Genomic DNA, 14,738 nt, shown 5'->3' on the forward strand with positions numbered 1-14,738 from the left:
TTTCCCTACTGAGCACCTGGAATTGTGTGTCCATGGGAAGGGAAGGGACTTGTGGTAACCCCGCCTCTCCCCGCCTCTCCTCTGCAGATCAGTGCATCCCGGCCCCGAAGTGCGGGCTGGGCGTGCCCAGGCCGCTGGCAGTGGACGCGGACGTGGCCTTCGTGGTGGACAGCTCCGTCGGCATGGGCACCGACCTCTACCGCACAGCCTTGACTCTGGTGGACACCATGCTCGACAACCTTGAGGTGGCTGCGCAGCCGAGCATGTCCCCACGCGGGGCCCCCACAGCCCTGGTGACACACACGACCCCCCACTTCTGGCCGGGCACGGGGCGGCCACCTGTGCGCGAGGGCTTCCACCTGACCTCGTATGGCCGCCGGATGCAGATGCAGAGGCATGTCCGCGAGGCCATGGACCACCCCCTGCGGGGAGCCCCGGCCCTGGGCCACGCCTTGGAGTGGACGCTGGAGAAGCTGCTCCTGGTGGCCCTGCTGCCCAGGAAAGTGCAGGTCCTCTTTACCATCGTGGCCAGTGAGACCAGCAGCTGGGACCGGGAGAAGTTAAGGACTCTGTCCCTGGAGGCCAAGTGCAAGGGCATCACTCTGTTTGTGCTGGCCTTGGGCCTGGGCGTGGGGACCCGCGTGGCCAGCAGCCCCTCCAAACAGCACCTGCTGCACCTTGAGGGGCTCTCGGACGCGGAGGTGGCCTATGCCCGGGGCTTCACGCAGGCCTTCCTGAACCTCCTAAAAGGTGAGCAGTTGGGGAGCCCTGGGGATGCTGGGTGGGGAGAGGAACATACAGAGCCTGGCATATGGGTGAATGGGTGCCCATTGCACCTTCAATCTTGCTGAGGTGTAGGCAGCCCCGAATTCTCTGAGGGAGCCCCCAGGGAGCACACCACTTCCTGAAAACCCTGAGCTATGTTGCCCTGACACTGTGCCAAGCCTAGCGTTGGTTTCTTGTCTGGTGGCTGGGAGGCCTCAGGTTTCCACCGAACCTTTTGATTTTCTCATTTACCAGAATGAGGATTACAGTCTCTTCTCTATTTGTGAAGCCTACGTTCAAATACCTGCATGAAAGCACCACTGCTGTATACACATAAGACATTGTTACTGTTATTGCTGTATCTAGTGATTCAGAATCTAGTGCTATAGAACAGTGTTTCTCAGATTTTAACATGCACATGCATTTCCTGGGGATCTAGTTAAAATTTGGATTCTGACTCAATGGGTCTGAGCTGGGGCCTGAGAGTCTGCATTTAAAAAAATTTTATTGAAGTGCAGTTGATTTACGATGTTGTGTTTAATTTCTGCTGCAGCAAAGTGGTGAGTCTGCATTTTTAACAGGCTCCTGGTTGATGCTGATTACCACACTTGGGTAGCAAGGGTCTTCAGGGACTTGCCAGGAAGTGAGGGAGACAGGACAGAAGTCCGGGGTCTCCCACCTCAGGTTGGCTAGATGAAGCCACCAGTGAAGGGCACGGTGACAGTGAAGCTTGGCCAAAATTCTTCCCTGCATCCTGTTCTAGTAGCCTCACTTCCAGCTGAACCAAGTTCATGGGCAACTGGTGCCAAATCTGTATCCCTAGCATGATGATGGAGATGGTTAGGATTGGGGGTGGGTATTATCCTGGTCATATTTACAGGAGTTTGTCTTGGGCTTTATCCAGCTGTGCATAGTCCACAGCAACTCATGTGCGGGGTGCCTCCTTGTGACATGGGAGGCCTACTTGCCCTCCTTGCTGGGACACATTAGTTTCTCAGTTTGTAAGCGGGTGTGACAACCCTGTTGGGATCCTTGAGGAACATTTGTCCATTTGTCAGTGAAGGAATAAAGGGAGTCTGATGGACATCTTAGAAGTAGAGACATAGCATTTGTGCTTCTGTAATTTGAGAGGTATGGACGTTAATGAATTGGTTCTAGTCCAAGCTTTGCCACGAATGAGCTGTGTGAATCTAGAAAGGTCAGTGGACCACCCTGAAATTTAGATTCCTTACCTTTGCAAAAGATGGAGGGGAGAATTGTAATAGATGGCTGACGGCCTAGTGCTTCTTTGAGGGAGATGGTGGCTAAAGGATTAGTTTTTTAGTCTGTTTTAATTTCACTTTATTTTTTATGTTTTATTACATTAGGTTGTATTTCACATTGTTCTAGTCTTTTATGTTATTTTATTTTATATTGATTATACAATAGGATGCATTTTATTCTCTTATTTTGCTTGTATTTTATTTGCTTTTGTTTTTATTTTATGCTGTTTGATTTTACATCTTTTTGATTTTATGTCAATGGATTATTTTTGATTTTGTATTTTATCTTGTTACTCTTTATTTTGTTTTATTGTGTATTTTACTTTATTTTATGCTTTACTTGATTTTATTTTGTGTCTTAAGTTTTACGTCTTAATGGTCTTTATGCTTTATTTTACTTCATTTTTTCACTTCATTTTACTGTTGAGTTTCATATTATTTTACACTTTATTTGATTTGATTTGATATTTTATTTTATTTTTAGGTGGATCAAACCAGTATCCACCCCCAGAGCTCATTGAAGAGTGTGGAGGCCCGAGCCGAGGGGACACCTTGCTGCAACCCATCCTGTCTGTCAAGAGGTAGGCTGAGGGCAGGGCTGGGCTCTGTCCCCTGCAGGGAACTGTCTCCCTTAGGTCACAGGCAAGCCAATCCTTGACTTGACTCCAACCATTGGGACCCAGATGCTCCTGTGTTCGACAACTCTGATATGGTTTTGTTTTTCTTTTCTTATTTTTCAATATTAAGAGTAATACAAGGCCAATAAAAAAATTCAAAGATCACGTAAGTGTATAAGAGCAAACAGTAACTATTTTCGATTCCACTGCATTACCTATCCTCTAAACCCATATCCCAGCAGTAAAGTTGATAATGCTAAACATATTATTCTGATACCTGTCCCAACACCTCTGCAAACCTAGGAAAACAGCTAGGTGATGTGGTAATGAAGTCATCAGGAAATACCCAAGCCTGAAGCTCCCGTGCCCAGTGGCACCAGGTAGGACTCGCCCCCTCATTCTCATGTTTTTTTGTTTCCATGCAGGTTGCCCAAGCGCCAGTTTGGCAAATGTGTCCTTGCTGATGATTTGGAAACACTCGAAGCAACAGGCTCTTTTCTAGAGGAGAATAGAAAAGCCACGATGACATCTTTCACTCAGCAAGAAGCACTCAAAAACTATGAAAAGAGTGGCTATGATGCTGAAGAAAATGAACAAGAAAAGCACACAAAACCAAAAGAAACAGGAAAAGAAAGAAATTTAGGCACTGCCTTTGGTAAAAACCCAACTACTCCTTGCTTCTTGGGTTGTATTTACTTTTTAAAATCTTTAGCATAAAAAAAAATTCCTGTGCATTGTGTTAGCATGCAGACTTTGGCTTTTTACAAGCTTTCCTTGCAAATGCAGATTCATGTATGCTGCTAAAGAAACTAGTTTAAGGAAACATACAAAGACTGACTTTTATCTGAGTGTAAAACTGGAGCTAATGGAAGCTGTCTCAGGGAGTGTTACAGAGTCTCACCCCATGCAGTGTCTGTACTTCCTTGTGGAGAAGCAATGCCCTATTGTAGAAGTGGTGAACGCACTTCTGACCTTGAGGGAAAATGCTCTAGCTTGTAGAAGGCTCCTTCATCTGTGAGTGGCCACGCGTGTTCTGACCAAGTTTAAGGAACATTTTGGATCCATCTAAAACAACTGTAGCATAGATTTTGGATTACAGCCAATGCCATTGCCACCTCTTATGTGTGATCAGCAAATTAAGCCAAACAGTAAACACATTAGAAAGAGATATGGTGGCATTTGATGCTGAAGTTTCTAAAAGGTAGGGAAAAGATAGTTGAGAAACTTTCTAGTGAGTGGCGTGGTCAGTCCTGCTTAGATTAAATGGGAGGTCACCACCCAGAGGTTTTTGGATGTGCTTATATGGTTCTCTCTCTCGTGCTCTTATCTAGGTGGCTATGGAACAGCAATTTTAATCTCTCTGTGGCTCAGTTTTCTGATCTGTAAAGTGGGGATTATGTGACTGCCTACCTCATGGGGTTGTTTTGAGAATAAAACTTGATAATTCTTATGCTTGCCACACAGTAAACATACAAGTTAGCTGTTAAGATGCTGATATGTCCTATCTCTTAGATTCCAAAGCAACCACATATCTGAAGGAAAGAAAAAAAACCAGACAGACACAGGAATAGGCACTCCCAGCAGGGACAGTAACATTTCACTTCCTTAGGCTAAACATTAAACACAGAAAAACTTGTCTTGTTGACTGTTATGTTTTTGGTATATAATGTATGCCAAGTATACTAAGGATTACTTTGGCTGTAAATTAGAATCATCTGGGAATCTTTAAACATTCTCAATGCCCAGATCTCATCCCAGACCAATTCAATCAGAATCTCCGAGTGTGGGACTGACTGACCCAGTGATTCCACTGAGCAACGGAGAGTGAGAAGCACGGCCTGAAGGAATCTTTTCCCTCCAAATCAAGGCCAGTGGGATGGAAGAGAGCTTCCAGGTGGTCGAATCCAATCATACTCAAGGGGGCTTGAAGGTTTCCAGCATTTCCCATGTGCTCTGCTCCTTGGTTCTGGCCGGCTCCCTCTCTGGTTGCATCCCGAAGCCATCCTCAGCCTTCACCACCTCCTCACGTCTCCTCCTCTAGCACTTTGTTTTTCACAAATAAAGGTAGCCAAGGGCAAGCTCCTGCAACTCCCTGTGTTGCCCACAGCCTTCCTCCCTGCCCTCCAGTCAGAGGAAGGAGCTGTCTCTTGTCTTCAAGGGTGTACTGAATGCCAAGAAGGACCACAGAGCTCTGTCAGACCTCGCTGACTGGAGTGCCTCGGCCCTGGGCCACTGTTGCCCACGGCCTTCCTCTTCAAGCTCCCTTCTATCTCGGCTTCAGAGACAACATCCTTTTTAAAATTTATTTTTTATTTATTTTATTGAAGTATAGTTGATTTACAATGTTCTGTTAATTTCTGCTGTACAGCAATGTGACTCAGTTATATGTATATATATATAGGGTTGGCTAAAAAGTTCATTCGGGTTTTCCAAAACAGCTTATGGAAAACCTGAACGAACTTTCTGGCCAACCCAATACACACACACACACACACACACACACACACACACACACACACACACTTATACATACACAAAGAATGTGTATATATACACACCATGATGGAAAACAATATGAAAAACAATGTGTATATATATATACAATGTGTATATATATATATTCTTTTTCATATTCTTTTCCATTATGATTTATCACAGGATATTGAATATAGTTCCCTGTGCTATACAGTAGGATCTTGTTGTTTATCCATTCTATATATAATAGTTTGCATCTACTAACCCCAAGCTCACAATCCATCCTTCTCCCACACCCCACACCCAGCCTTGGCAACCACAAGTCTGTTCTGTACGTCTGTGAGTCTGTTTCTCTTTTGTAGATAAGTTCATTTGTGTCATATTTTAGATTCCACATATAAGTGATATCATGTGGTATTTGTCTTTGTCTGACTGACTTCACTTAGCATGATAATCTCTAGGTCCATCCACATTGCTGCAAATGGCATTATTTCATTCTTTTTTTTGGCTGGGTAGCATTCCATTGTATATATGTACCACATCTTCTTTATCCATTCATCTGTTGATGGACATTTAGGTTGCTTCCATGTCTTGGCTATTCTGAATAGTGCTGCTATGAACATTGGGGTGCATGTATCTCTTTGAATTATATTTTTGCCCAGATATATGCCCAGGAGTGGGATTGCAGAATCAAATGGCAACTCTATTTTTAGTTTTTTGGGGAACCTCCATACTGTTCTCCATAGTGGCTGCATCAATTTCCATTCCCATTAACAGTGTAGGAGGGTTCCCTTTTCTCCACACCCTCTCCAGGATTTGTTATTTGTAGACTTTTTAATGATGGCCATTCTGACCAGTGTGAGGTGGTACCTCACTGTAGTTTCAACTTGCATTTCAGAGACAACATCATTATCTTTTCTTCCACTTCTGACCAGCCCATCTTTGTGAGCTCCTCTCCCCAGGTCCATCCTCATAGGGGGATCTAGCTTTTATGGAGCCTGAAGTTTATACAACTTAGGGGGCCCTCTGTAAGAAAAAGAATACAAAATCATTGAAATTAAGGATGAAAGTAAATATTTATTTAGAAGAGGTATATGCACATAAGGGGCCCTGAAGCTTAGGCTTCATTAATTTCATGGTAAATCCGTAATGCCTTCCCTAGGTCCTGTCTCAAAGCCGTCTACACACACTACCAGACAACTTTTCCTACTGTGACTTCAACTATCCCCTCTGTATAAACAACTCGAAATCCATGTCTTCCACCTTTAACTCTCTCCAGAGCTGCAGACCAGAATGTTCAACTATCCTCCAGACTACATCATTGGACATGCCCACTGTCATCTCAAACCCAATTAAGCAGACTGGCCTTGACTTTCCCATGGAAACTTCTCTCCTTTTATTCCTTTACTGGAAGGAACCACACTGGCCCAGAAATGGAAAGCCAAGCCCACACATCACTAGTTGTTCTCTGCTCCCCACCTGCACCCCCAACTGCGAACAAGATCTTGGCGTGGCGCCCTCCTCAGCATCCCTCGGACCCATCCCCTTCTCCACATCTTCCCTCTTCATACCCTGCCATCCACCTCAAATGTAATTGCAGTGCCTTCTAACTGGTCTTGTTTCTTCCAGTTTGTCCTTTTCCCAATTGCATTCTGAAGACCATATTATTTTTTCTAAAATTCAGATCTGGCCATGTGATTTCTCTTCTTCTGTGGTTCCCCCATTGTCATGAGATCATGGTTGGGTGCCTGGGTAGAGCATGAGGGCTTCTGCGTGGTCCTGAGGGTCTCACTGGCCGCCACTGACCTGCATACACTTTTCATGCTATTGCAGTAGCCTTTCTACCCTGGTATTTACCCCATGTCCCCATGCCATCGTTCCCCTCACCAGCCTGTCTCTGCATCCTCTCCACAGTGCCCATCTGGACCATATCTGCTCATCTTTTACTGCTCAGGCCAGTGTTACCCAGACTGGGAGCCCTCTCTGGCCCCAAGTAGTGTTGAGCTCCCACAGCCACCCCGTGCCCTTGCATCTCAGGCCAAGTTCTGCTGGAGCTCTGGCACATTTTGCTGCATCTGTTAGTGAAGAATTAAATGAATGTCCTCTCTCTTTCCAGCAGCCAGGCTGATCTTGATAAATTTTCAATTTCAGTGTAATTTCCAGAGTGCACAGATCTATTTTGTGGTTTTCTCCTCCCGATAGGGTTATGTTATAAGACGTACATCAGGAGAGAGAAGTGGCCTCGGTAAAACAGCAGTTTCCCTGTCGCTGCTCTCCATACCTTTCCAGCTCTCTTCTCTCTCTCTCCCCTTTTCTTTCCTTCCTTCCTGGATTCCGTGGACTTGTTTCAGTAAAACTGACCCTGCTTCAGCGTTCTTCTGAAAAGGCAAAAGTTACTACTCATGGTAAAAATAACACCAAATGTAAAATTGGAAGCTATCAGTAACTGTGTGGGTGAAATGTCCCCTGATACCATATCATACTGATAAAAAAATTGAGTCTGAGGCTTCCTGAGTGTTAGGTTACAAAGAACACCTTAGAGATAATTAGTTCAAAGCAGTAAGGATTTACTCACCTATAGCTGCACCACACTGGCTATTTCCATTTCAATAATTTGAAATGGTATCAAATGAAAAATTTAGTTCCTTGGCTGCAGTAGCCACATTTCAAATGCCCAGCAGCCACATGAGCAGTGGCTACTGTATTGGACAGGGCAGATATAGAACATTTCCCTCATGGCAGTAAGTTCTACTGGACAGTGCGGCCCTAAGAAGTATAATCTAGAAGAAGCAACCCCTGTTTGATTATCTCCCAGACTAAAGGCAAGGGTGGGGCTTCTAAAGACCAAAGCCATAAAGTGTCACTAGGAAAAGTGAGTGCTTTGTTTAAACTAGTCCTTGGCTTGTCCATTTGGAATCAGTTTGTAATGGTAGAGGTTGGTGCCAGCTGATTGCTGAGCCCTAAATCCATTTGTTGAACATACAGAGTAGAGTCAAAAGGTCACCACTGAAGTGTTTTTCTGTTGACACCCCCCTACTCCCACCAAGGTTTTGGAGAAGCGTTTGCTCTGGCTTCTTCTCCTGGGCTCTCACTGCTTGCTGTCTTACACCCTCCATGGAGTCATGAAACAGGCCAGTTCTGATGTGCTTGTTCAAGGCAGAAGACAATTCCCATGAATGTATCTCATTCTCTGAGGTCTAGCACATCTGGTCAACCCTTCAAGAAAACTGGTCTGTGCTGATTATACTAATGGGATATGGGTAGGCAACTTCCTGCGAATGGACCATGAATTGCTTTCTGAAGACAATATCCTCTTTATTTGGGAGTGCTTAGAAGGCCCAGGGGAAACTATTTGGAAGATATCATCATTCTGTGCTGTAGGGCCGACCCAAGACAAGAATATTTTTCTCCGATATAGAGTGTGCCCAAGGAAATCTGTTCTCCACAGAAGGCAGAGGTTATAGACCTGGGTAAATTCATGTCTGATTTACAATTTAAAATAGGCATTCCAGATCTTGCTCTTGTTGTAACTTGTTTATTCAATGCTATTTTCCAGGAACATCATGCTTTTCTTTTAATAGATAGCTTAACTTCTTGGGCTAGTGTCAGGGTACAGTAATAAATTAGCTGGATTTGCTTAGACCTTTAGAAGGCTGGAACATTTGGGGATTAGGCAAGGGATTGAGACAGTTTGAAAAAAGAGGAAATTAGCATAATAAGCAAGTGAGTAGTTCTCTGGAATTTTGTCAAATGCCTTTTCTTCATCTATTGAGATGATCATATGATTTTTATCCTTCATTCTGTTAATGTGGTGATCATGTTTATTGATTTGTGTATGTTGAACCGTCCTTGTATCCCAGGGAGAAATCCCACTTGATCATGGTATATGGTGATTTTAATGTGCTGTTTTGGTTTTTGCTAGCATTTTATTGAGGAAAGCTTTATTGTTTCATTCATTCATTCATTACACATTGTCTGGTGTATGTGCCATATACTAGACACTGTGCAAAATAATAGCTCTAACTGTATTGCCCCTTTCATGTGTGTTTTGTGACACCTTACAACAAACTTGTGATGTAGCTTTTTTTTTTTAATATTGCTTTTATGATGGAGGAAATTGAGGCTCAGAGAGGGTAAGTTACTTGCTGAAGGTCACAGAGTCAGTTTTTGGTGAGGTTAGGATTCATTTTTAGGTCTGGAACGCCAAACCATTGCTTCTTTTCTGTCATGCTCATGCAGGAAATTCAGCTCTCTCTGCATTCATTTTCTTGCAGGTCCTTGTTCCCTGGATCCAATGGAAAGTGAGTGCCAGGATTATGTCCTGAAATGGTCCTATAATGAAAAGGGACAGGCTTGCCGACAGTTCTGGTATAGCGGCTGCAGGGGCAATGCCAACCGATTCGAGAGCAAGGGAGAATGTGAGGCTCGGTGTGTTCCAACTCCCCTATACAGGCAGGCAGAGTGTCAGTGCTTCTGCCTCTGTTTTAATAATTCATGAAATGGAGATTAACTTTCCTGAGACAGTGCCACTCAACTCATAAGCAATGAAGCCCATGCCACAACCTCAGAAGTAGGATTCCTCACCCTGTGAAGTTTTTCCTGCCAGCGAGAGCTTGGCCAGATGACTTGTAAAATACTGCATTCTAGTAGTTTCGAAAATGAACCAAAACTTTCCTGGAAGTTATTTCAATGATTTAAAACTGAATGAAAAAGAAACTTGAACTTGACCTTACCTAAAAATTTTCTTGGCATTATAGCAAAAAGGAAATTTTCTTGACATTGTAAGTAAAACCTAATTTGGAAATGAGTTGAAACTTGATTTCCTTTTTTATCATTAAGAGAACATGGAAGGGCTTCCCTGATGGCACAGTGGTTGAGAGTCCGCTTGCTGATGCAGGGGACACGGGTTCGTGCCCCAGTCCGGGAAGATCCCACATGCCATGGAGCGGCTGGGCCCATGAGCCATGGCCACTGAGCCCGCGCGTCTGGAGCCTGTGCTCCACAATGGGAGAGGCCACAACAGTAAGAGGCCCACATACTGCAAAAAAAAAAAGAAAAAAAGAAAGAGAACATGGAAGCATTAGTCAAGTAGGGGTCTAAAAAAGGGGACATCTAATGTGAAGTTCATCCTTACTACCTAGTGTAAAAATAAAGGCATTCTAGATTAAATCACTTGGTGTGAGACCATGTATGATACCACTCACTGTGATTTGTGTTATACTTTGTGAAGTAACAGTTGATGGAGAGGAAACAGCAGTGAGTTTGCTATGGGATGGATCCTTTGACATCAACTACAATGACTCTTATCCTCCAAGACTTGGTGATTCAACAATTCAGGCTGATCTTGTCAATACATATATGGAACTAAGGGTCTAGGTTCACCCTGGATAAAATATTTTGCAATATCGCCTTGGCCAAAAAATTCGTTTGGGTTTTTCCATAACATCGTCTGGAAAAGCCTGAACGAACTTCTTGGCCAACCCAATAGATAGTGAGGATGATTGTAATTTTGCAAGAGCTTCTGGCTCACAGTTCAGTTCTCCAGGCCTCTGAACTTGGATTCAGCTTCAGGGCAGAACTGAACTACATTGAATTCTAGAGCTACCAGGTGTTGAGGGTGCCTTGTGCGGGGCCTCTGGAGCATTCATGTATTAGCTCAGGCTGCTATGACATCCTTGGCTGCAGACAACTGCCTTCTCACTATGTCCTCAAATAGCCTTTCCTGTGTGGAGAGAGAAACAGAGACACAGATAGAAGTCATTGTCTGTTGACTCTTCTTATAAGGAGACTAATCCTATAGGATTAGGGCCCTACCATTATGGCCTCATTTAACCTTAATTACCTCCTAAAGACCATACCTCCAAGTACAAATACAGTCACATTGGAGGTTAGGGCTTCAACATACAAATTTTGGGGGGACACAAACATCTGGTCCATGACAGATCACCAGCAGCTTGTGGTTGCCCCTAGGTATCCAGAGTGGAGCTTGCTTTCTGGCAAGTTCCTGGTTTAGTAATGAAAGCTGTGATTTCTAGAATTTCTTTGTTCCTCCTTTAAGCCCATTGACACTACAAATGGAGTAGGAACAAGCTTGATCATAGAAACATGAGAATTTTAATCTATTGTTATGACAATTATTTTATCTGATCACAAAAGGGTAACTGTGTGTTTATGGTAATAAATTCATAAAACACAGAAATGTACATGGAAGAAATAACTATCACCTATCATCTTTTCTCCCAAAGGTAACCATTTTGGTATAACCCAGGTTTTTTCTAATGCCTAGGATACTGTTTTTTTTTCTTCCTTAACATACTACATGGTAACCAATTTTGGCTAAAACATCTATGTGATGGGAAAGAAACAGCAGGTGTTCCCTTTAGCCCAGCAGAGCTGCTCTTCTGCCGAGGTGTGTATGCATTTCTGTTTTAAGCATGGCCTCAGCTGCCTGGGCATAAAGGGACCAAGCTTATCCATCCTGAGGATGGGATGTAATTTGAGCTGGGATCTATTTTCCACTTCTCACTTCTACCCTGTCCTTCCTGTGTCCTGGGGTTGGGGATGCAAAGGCAAAACTTCAATAGTAAGAGGACACGTTCAAGGATATTGGTTGTTCCCATCCTTGGCGTGCTTACAGGGGCCACTGCAGTTCTCCCATCGTTGACAAGGCGGTGGTATACCCTTCCATGGAGCTCCTCTGACCCCCGCAGAAAGTTTACCTGAAAAACCCTGAGGCACAGACACAATCTGACCAAGGGAAAGAAACAATTATCAGATGTTTTAGATAGTTTTCATTGAAATGATGAATATACAGTTTATGAAGCACTTTCCCATATTATCTCATGAATTTACTCACTTCCATCACTAAATCTCGGATGTTTGTCTTATTCTTCCCAATTTTTCCTCTTGTTCTTCCCATTCTCAGAGGGGTGAAGTGGCTTGACCCAGACCTATAATAGGATCCGGTCTTGAACTCCTTTTGACCCCAACACTAGGGCTCCTTTTGCTTTACTCCATTCGTTCCCAAACATTAGCTTCCACAAGATAATCCTGAAAGGTCAGAGCCACAGGGAAGGAGTGTGGGCTGAGACAGAAGGATGGAATTTCCTTCCTTGCCTCAGATGCTCCCCCACGCCCACCCCTGGGGATTCTTGTCTGGCCCTAAGGCTGGGAGAGAAACAGGGAAATTGGGCTGTGATGCAGGACAATCCTCATGACAGCCTGGCCAACTCCACAGAGAGCAGTTGCCCCAAGGTGGAATGGTTGGGCCTGTATCCCCTGCCCCCATGACCATTGGATATGGGCTGCCCCAGGAAGGGCATGCTCATGGGTGAGGCAGCTCTGCAGCTGTGGCAGACACTGCAGGGGCCCAGCTGAAGGCTGTCTGCCAACAGCACTCCCAGTGTTGCAGGAAAGAGAGTGGGGCGCCAGAAGATAGTCATGTCCTGGGCCTCAGGTGAGTCCCTGGGACAGCTGTGAAGTGTGGGTTCTTGGCTTTCTGCAGGAAAGAATCCAAGAGTGAGCCATAGTAAAGTGAAAGATTTATTCAGGGAGATACACAACCCACAGACAGAGTGTGGGCCATCTCAGGAGGTGAGAGGCGTCAGGTTATGGGGTTTTCAGTTTTTATGGGGGTGGGTAATTTCATAGGCTAATGAGTGGGAGGAGTATTCCAGCTATTTTGGGGAAAGGGTGGGGATTTCCAGGAATTGGGCCACCATCCACTTTTTGACCTTTTATGGTCAGCCTTGGAACTGTCATGGCGCCTTTGGATGTGTCATGTAGTGTGTTGATGTGTTACCATGAGCGTATACTGAGGCTCAAAGTCTGGCAGAAGTCACTCATCTGCCATCTTGGACCTAGTTGGTTCTAACCAGTTTATGTTGTATCCTCAACGGCTATCATTCTTTTAAAGGTTGTGCCCTGCCCCCTTCCTCTGTCACCAGCAGCTGGTACAATGAGCCCTTCATTGAAGAGGGATCTGGGTGGTGCATCTCTATGCCCATCACAGTGCCTCCACCTGAAATGTCCTTTTGCATTCAGTTTCCAGATTTCCACAGCCGACCAAATCCAACAGGACACACTCAAAAAACTTGAGTATGTCATGAAAGCCCTCAGAGATCTGGGCTTTGCATCCATCTCCAGCCTCACCAATGATAGAAGTTGTTCTTTCCCTCCAGATTTTCACTTGAGCAATAATACTAAATAAATCACTTGTAGTTTCCTGGAAATTCCATATTCCATCCATCCATGCTCTTGCCCTTGGTGGTATTCCTGTGGGTAATGGCTTTAATTCATTTATTTGAAAAATATTTAATAGGCATCTACTATGTACCAGGTCCATTATCTGTGTCAAAGTCTAGCTCAGCACTCATTGCCTCTGTGAAAACTTCTCTGATTATCCCTCCAAGAAATAATTAGTCATTGTATCCTATAGGCTTCCTGTACACACTTTTTGCCCCTTTCCCATCATTTTTATAATATCTGCTCATTCATCTCCTTAGACCATAAGGCTTTTCACCCTGGAATTCCCTGCCATGTACAGGGCTGACACATTTCCTTTTGGTTTTTGTATGATCAGGCCACTCAAGATGGCTGTTCTCTTGCTCTCTGTACATCCCCTGCTCGACCAGTGCCTGCTTCACCTACACCTACTCACATGACTGACCTTCTTACATACTTGCCCCTGCCCCAGCTAGTGATGGATCTAATCTTTAGACCAGAACATCTCCACTATGATAGCTTATCAAAGGAGTGGTGAGAGGCATGCCCCTCTGCTAGTTTCCCTGGTAACTGATGAGCCAACCTGATGTCAACTCCCCCTATAACTGGCAACCTCCCCCTCCCCCAGGGAGTGAAGACTGCAGCCATGTCCTGCTCACCTTCAGCGCACAAGGTGGGGATGTTGCTCCAGGACCTTGGAGCATCAGACATGTAAGCTCCCCCATCCATGAAACCATTGATGTCTCTGTTGTTGACTCTGGGCTCTTTCTTAAGTCTCAAGGCTGGGCAAGTACAGGACTTGTAGGCCTGTGAGGTAGAGCCCAACAGTTCTGATTTTTTAACTCTCTGCCTGTCTTCAAAGAGTGTTAGAAATGCTCCCCCAACAATACTTGACATTTTCTTCCCTTCCGTATCTCTTGCTCTAGAAAAACTCTCTGCTTTTTAGATGTTTATTTCAGACACCAGGGCAACAGTAACCCATCAGCCAAGTGGAAGAAGTTTCACGTGTTTTAAATTTCTCTCTTAGATCTGTCAGTTCATTAATTATCATCACGCATTGCTTCGGGGTTATTCATTTTTCTGATGAAGGGTATTGAGACAGAAAGGTCAAGTGACATCAAATCTCATGCAATGAATCACTTCGTGGCCTAAAACTAGAATTAAAATGTGTTTGGAAGTGATTTGGCATCTGCTTGGCTCACTCTGCTGTTTAAGGGTTTAATCATTGTGTGAATTGACTGCTTTGTAGTTGTTTTTAAAATTGGGGTATAGTTGTTTTACAATGTTGTGTTAGTTTCTACTGTACAGTGAAGTGGAGTTCCCTGTGCTTTACAGCAGGTTTTATTAGTTATCTATTTTATACATATCAGTGTATACATGTCAATCCCAACCTTCC

The 14,738-nt window shown here is 44.2% G+C and overlaps 1 protein-coding gene across 1 annotated transcript in view; it reads left to right on the plus strand.

The window, feature by feature from the left end:
* The window catches only part of LOC309822680 (collagen alpha-4(VI) chain-like), a gene marked incomplete at both ends in the record, with an annotated part of 71,946 nt that extends 58,730 nt beyond the window's left edge, over nucleotides 1–13,216 (plus strand). The window contains 5 exon segments of the mRNA XM_082654640.1: nucleotides 88–750; nucleotides 2,512–2,608; nucleotides 3,070–3,212; nucleotides 9,394–9,537; nucleotides 13,035–13,216. Of these exon segments, the coding sequence (XP_082510766.1) occupies nucleotides 88–750; nucleotides 2,512–2,608; nucleotides 3,070–3,212; nucleotides 9,394–9,537; nucleotides 13,035–13,216 (1,229 nt within the window).
* Between the last annotated feature and the right edge of the window lie 1,522 nt (nucleotides 13,217–14,738).

This window comes from Grampus griseus (assembly GCF_964374135.1).
Source record: "Grampus griseus genome assembly, chromosome: 5".
Lineage (NCBI taxonomy): Eukaryota > Metazoa > Chordata > Mammalia > Artiodactyla > Delphinidae > Grampus > Grampus griseus.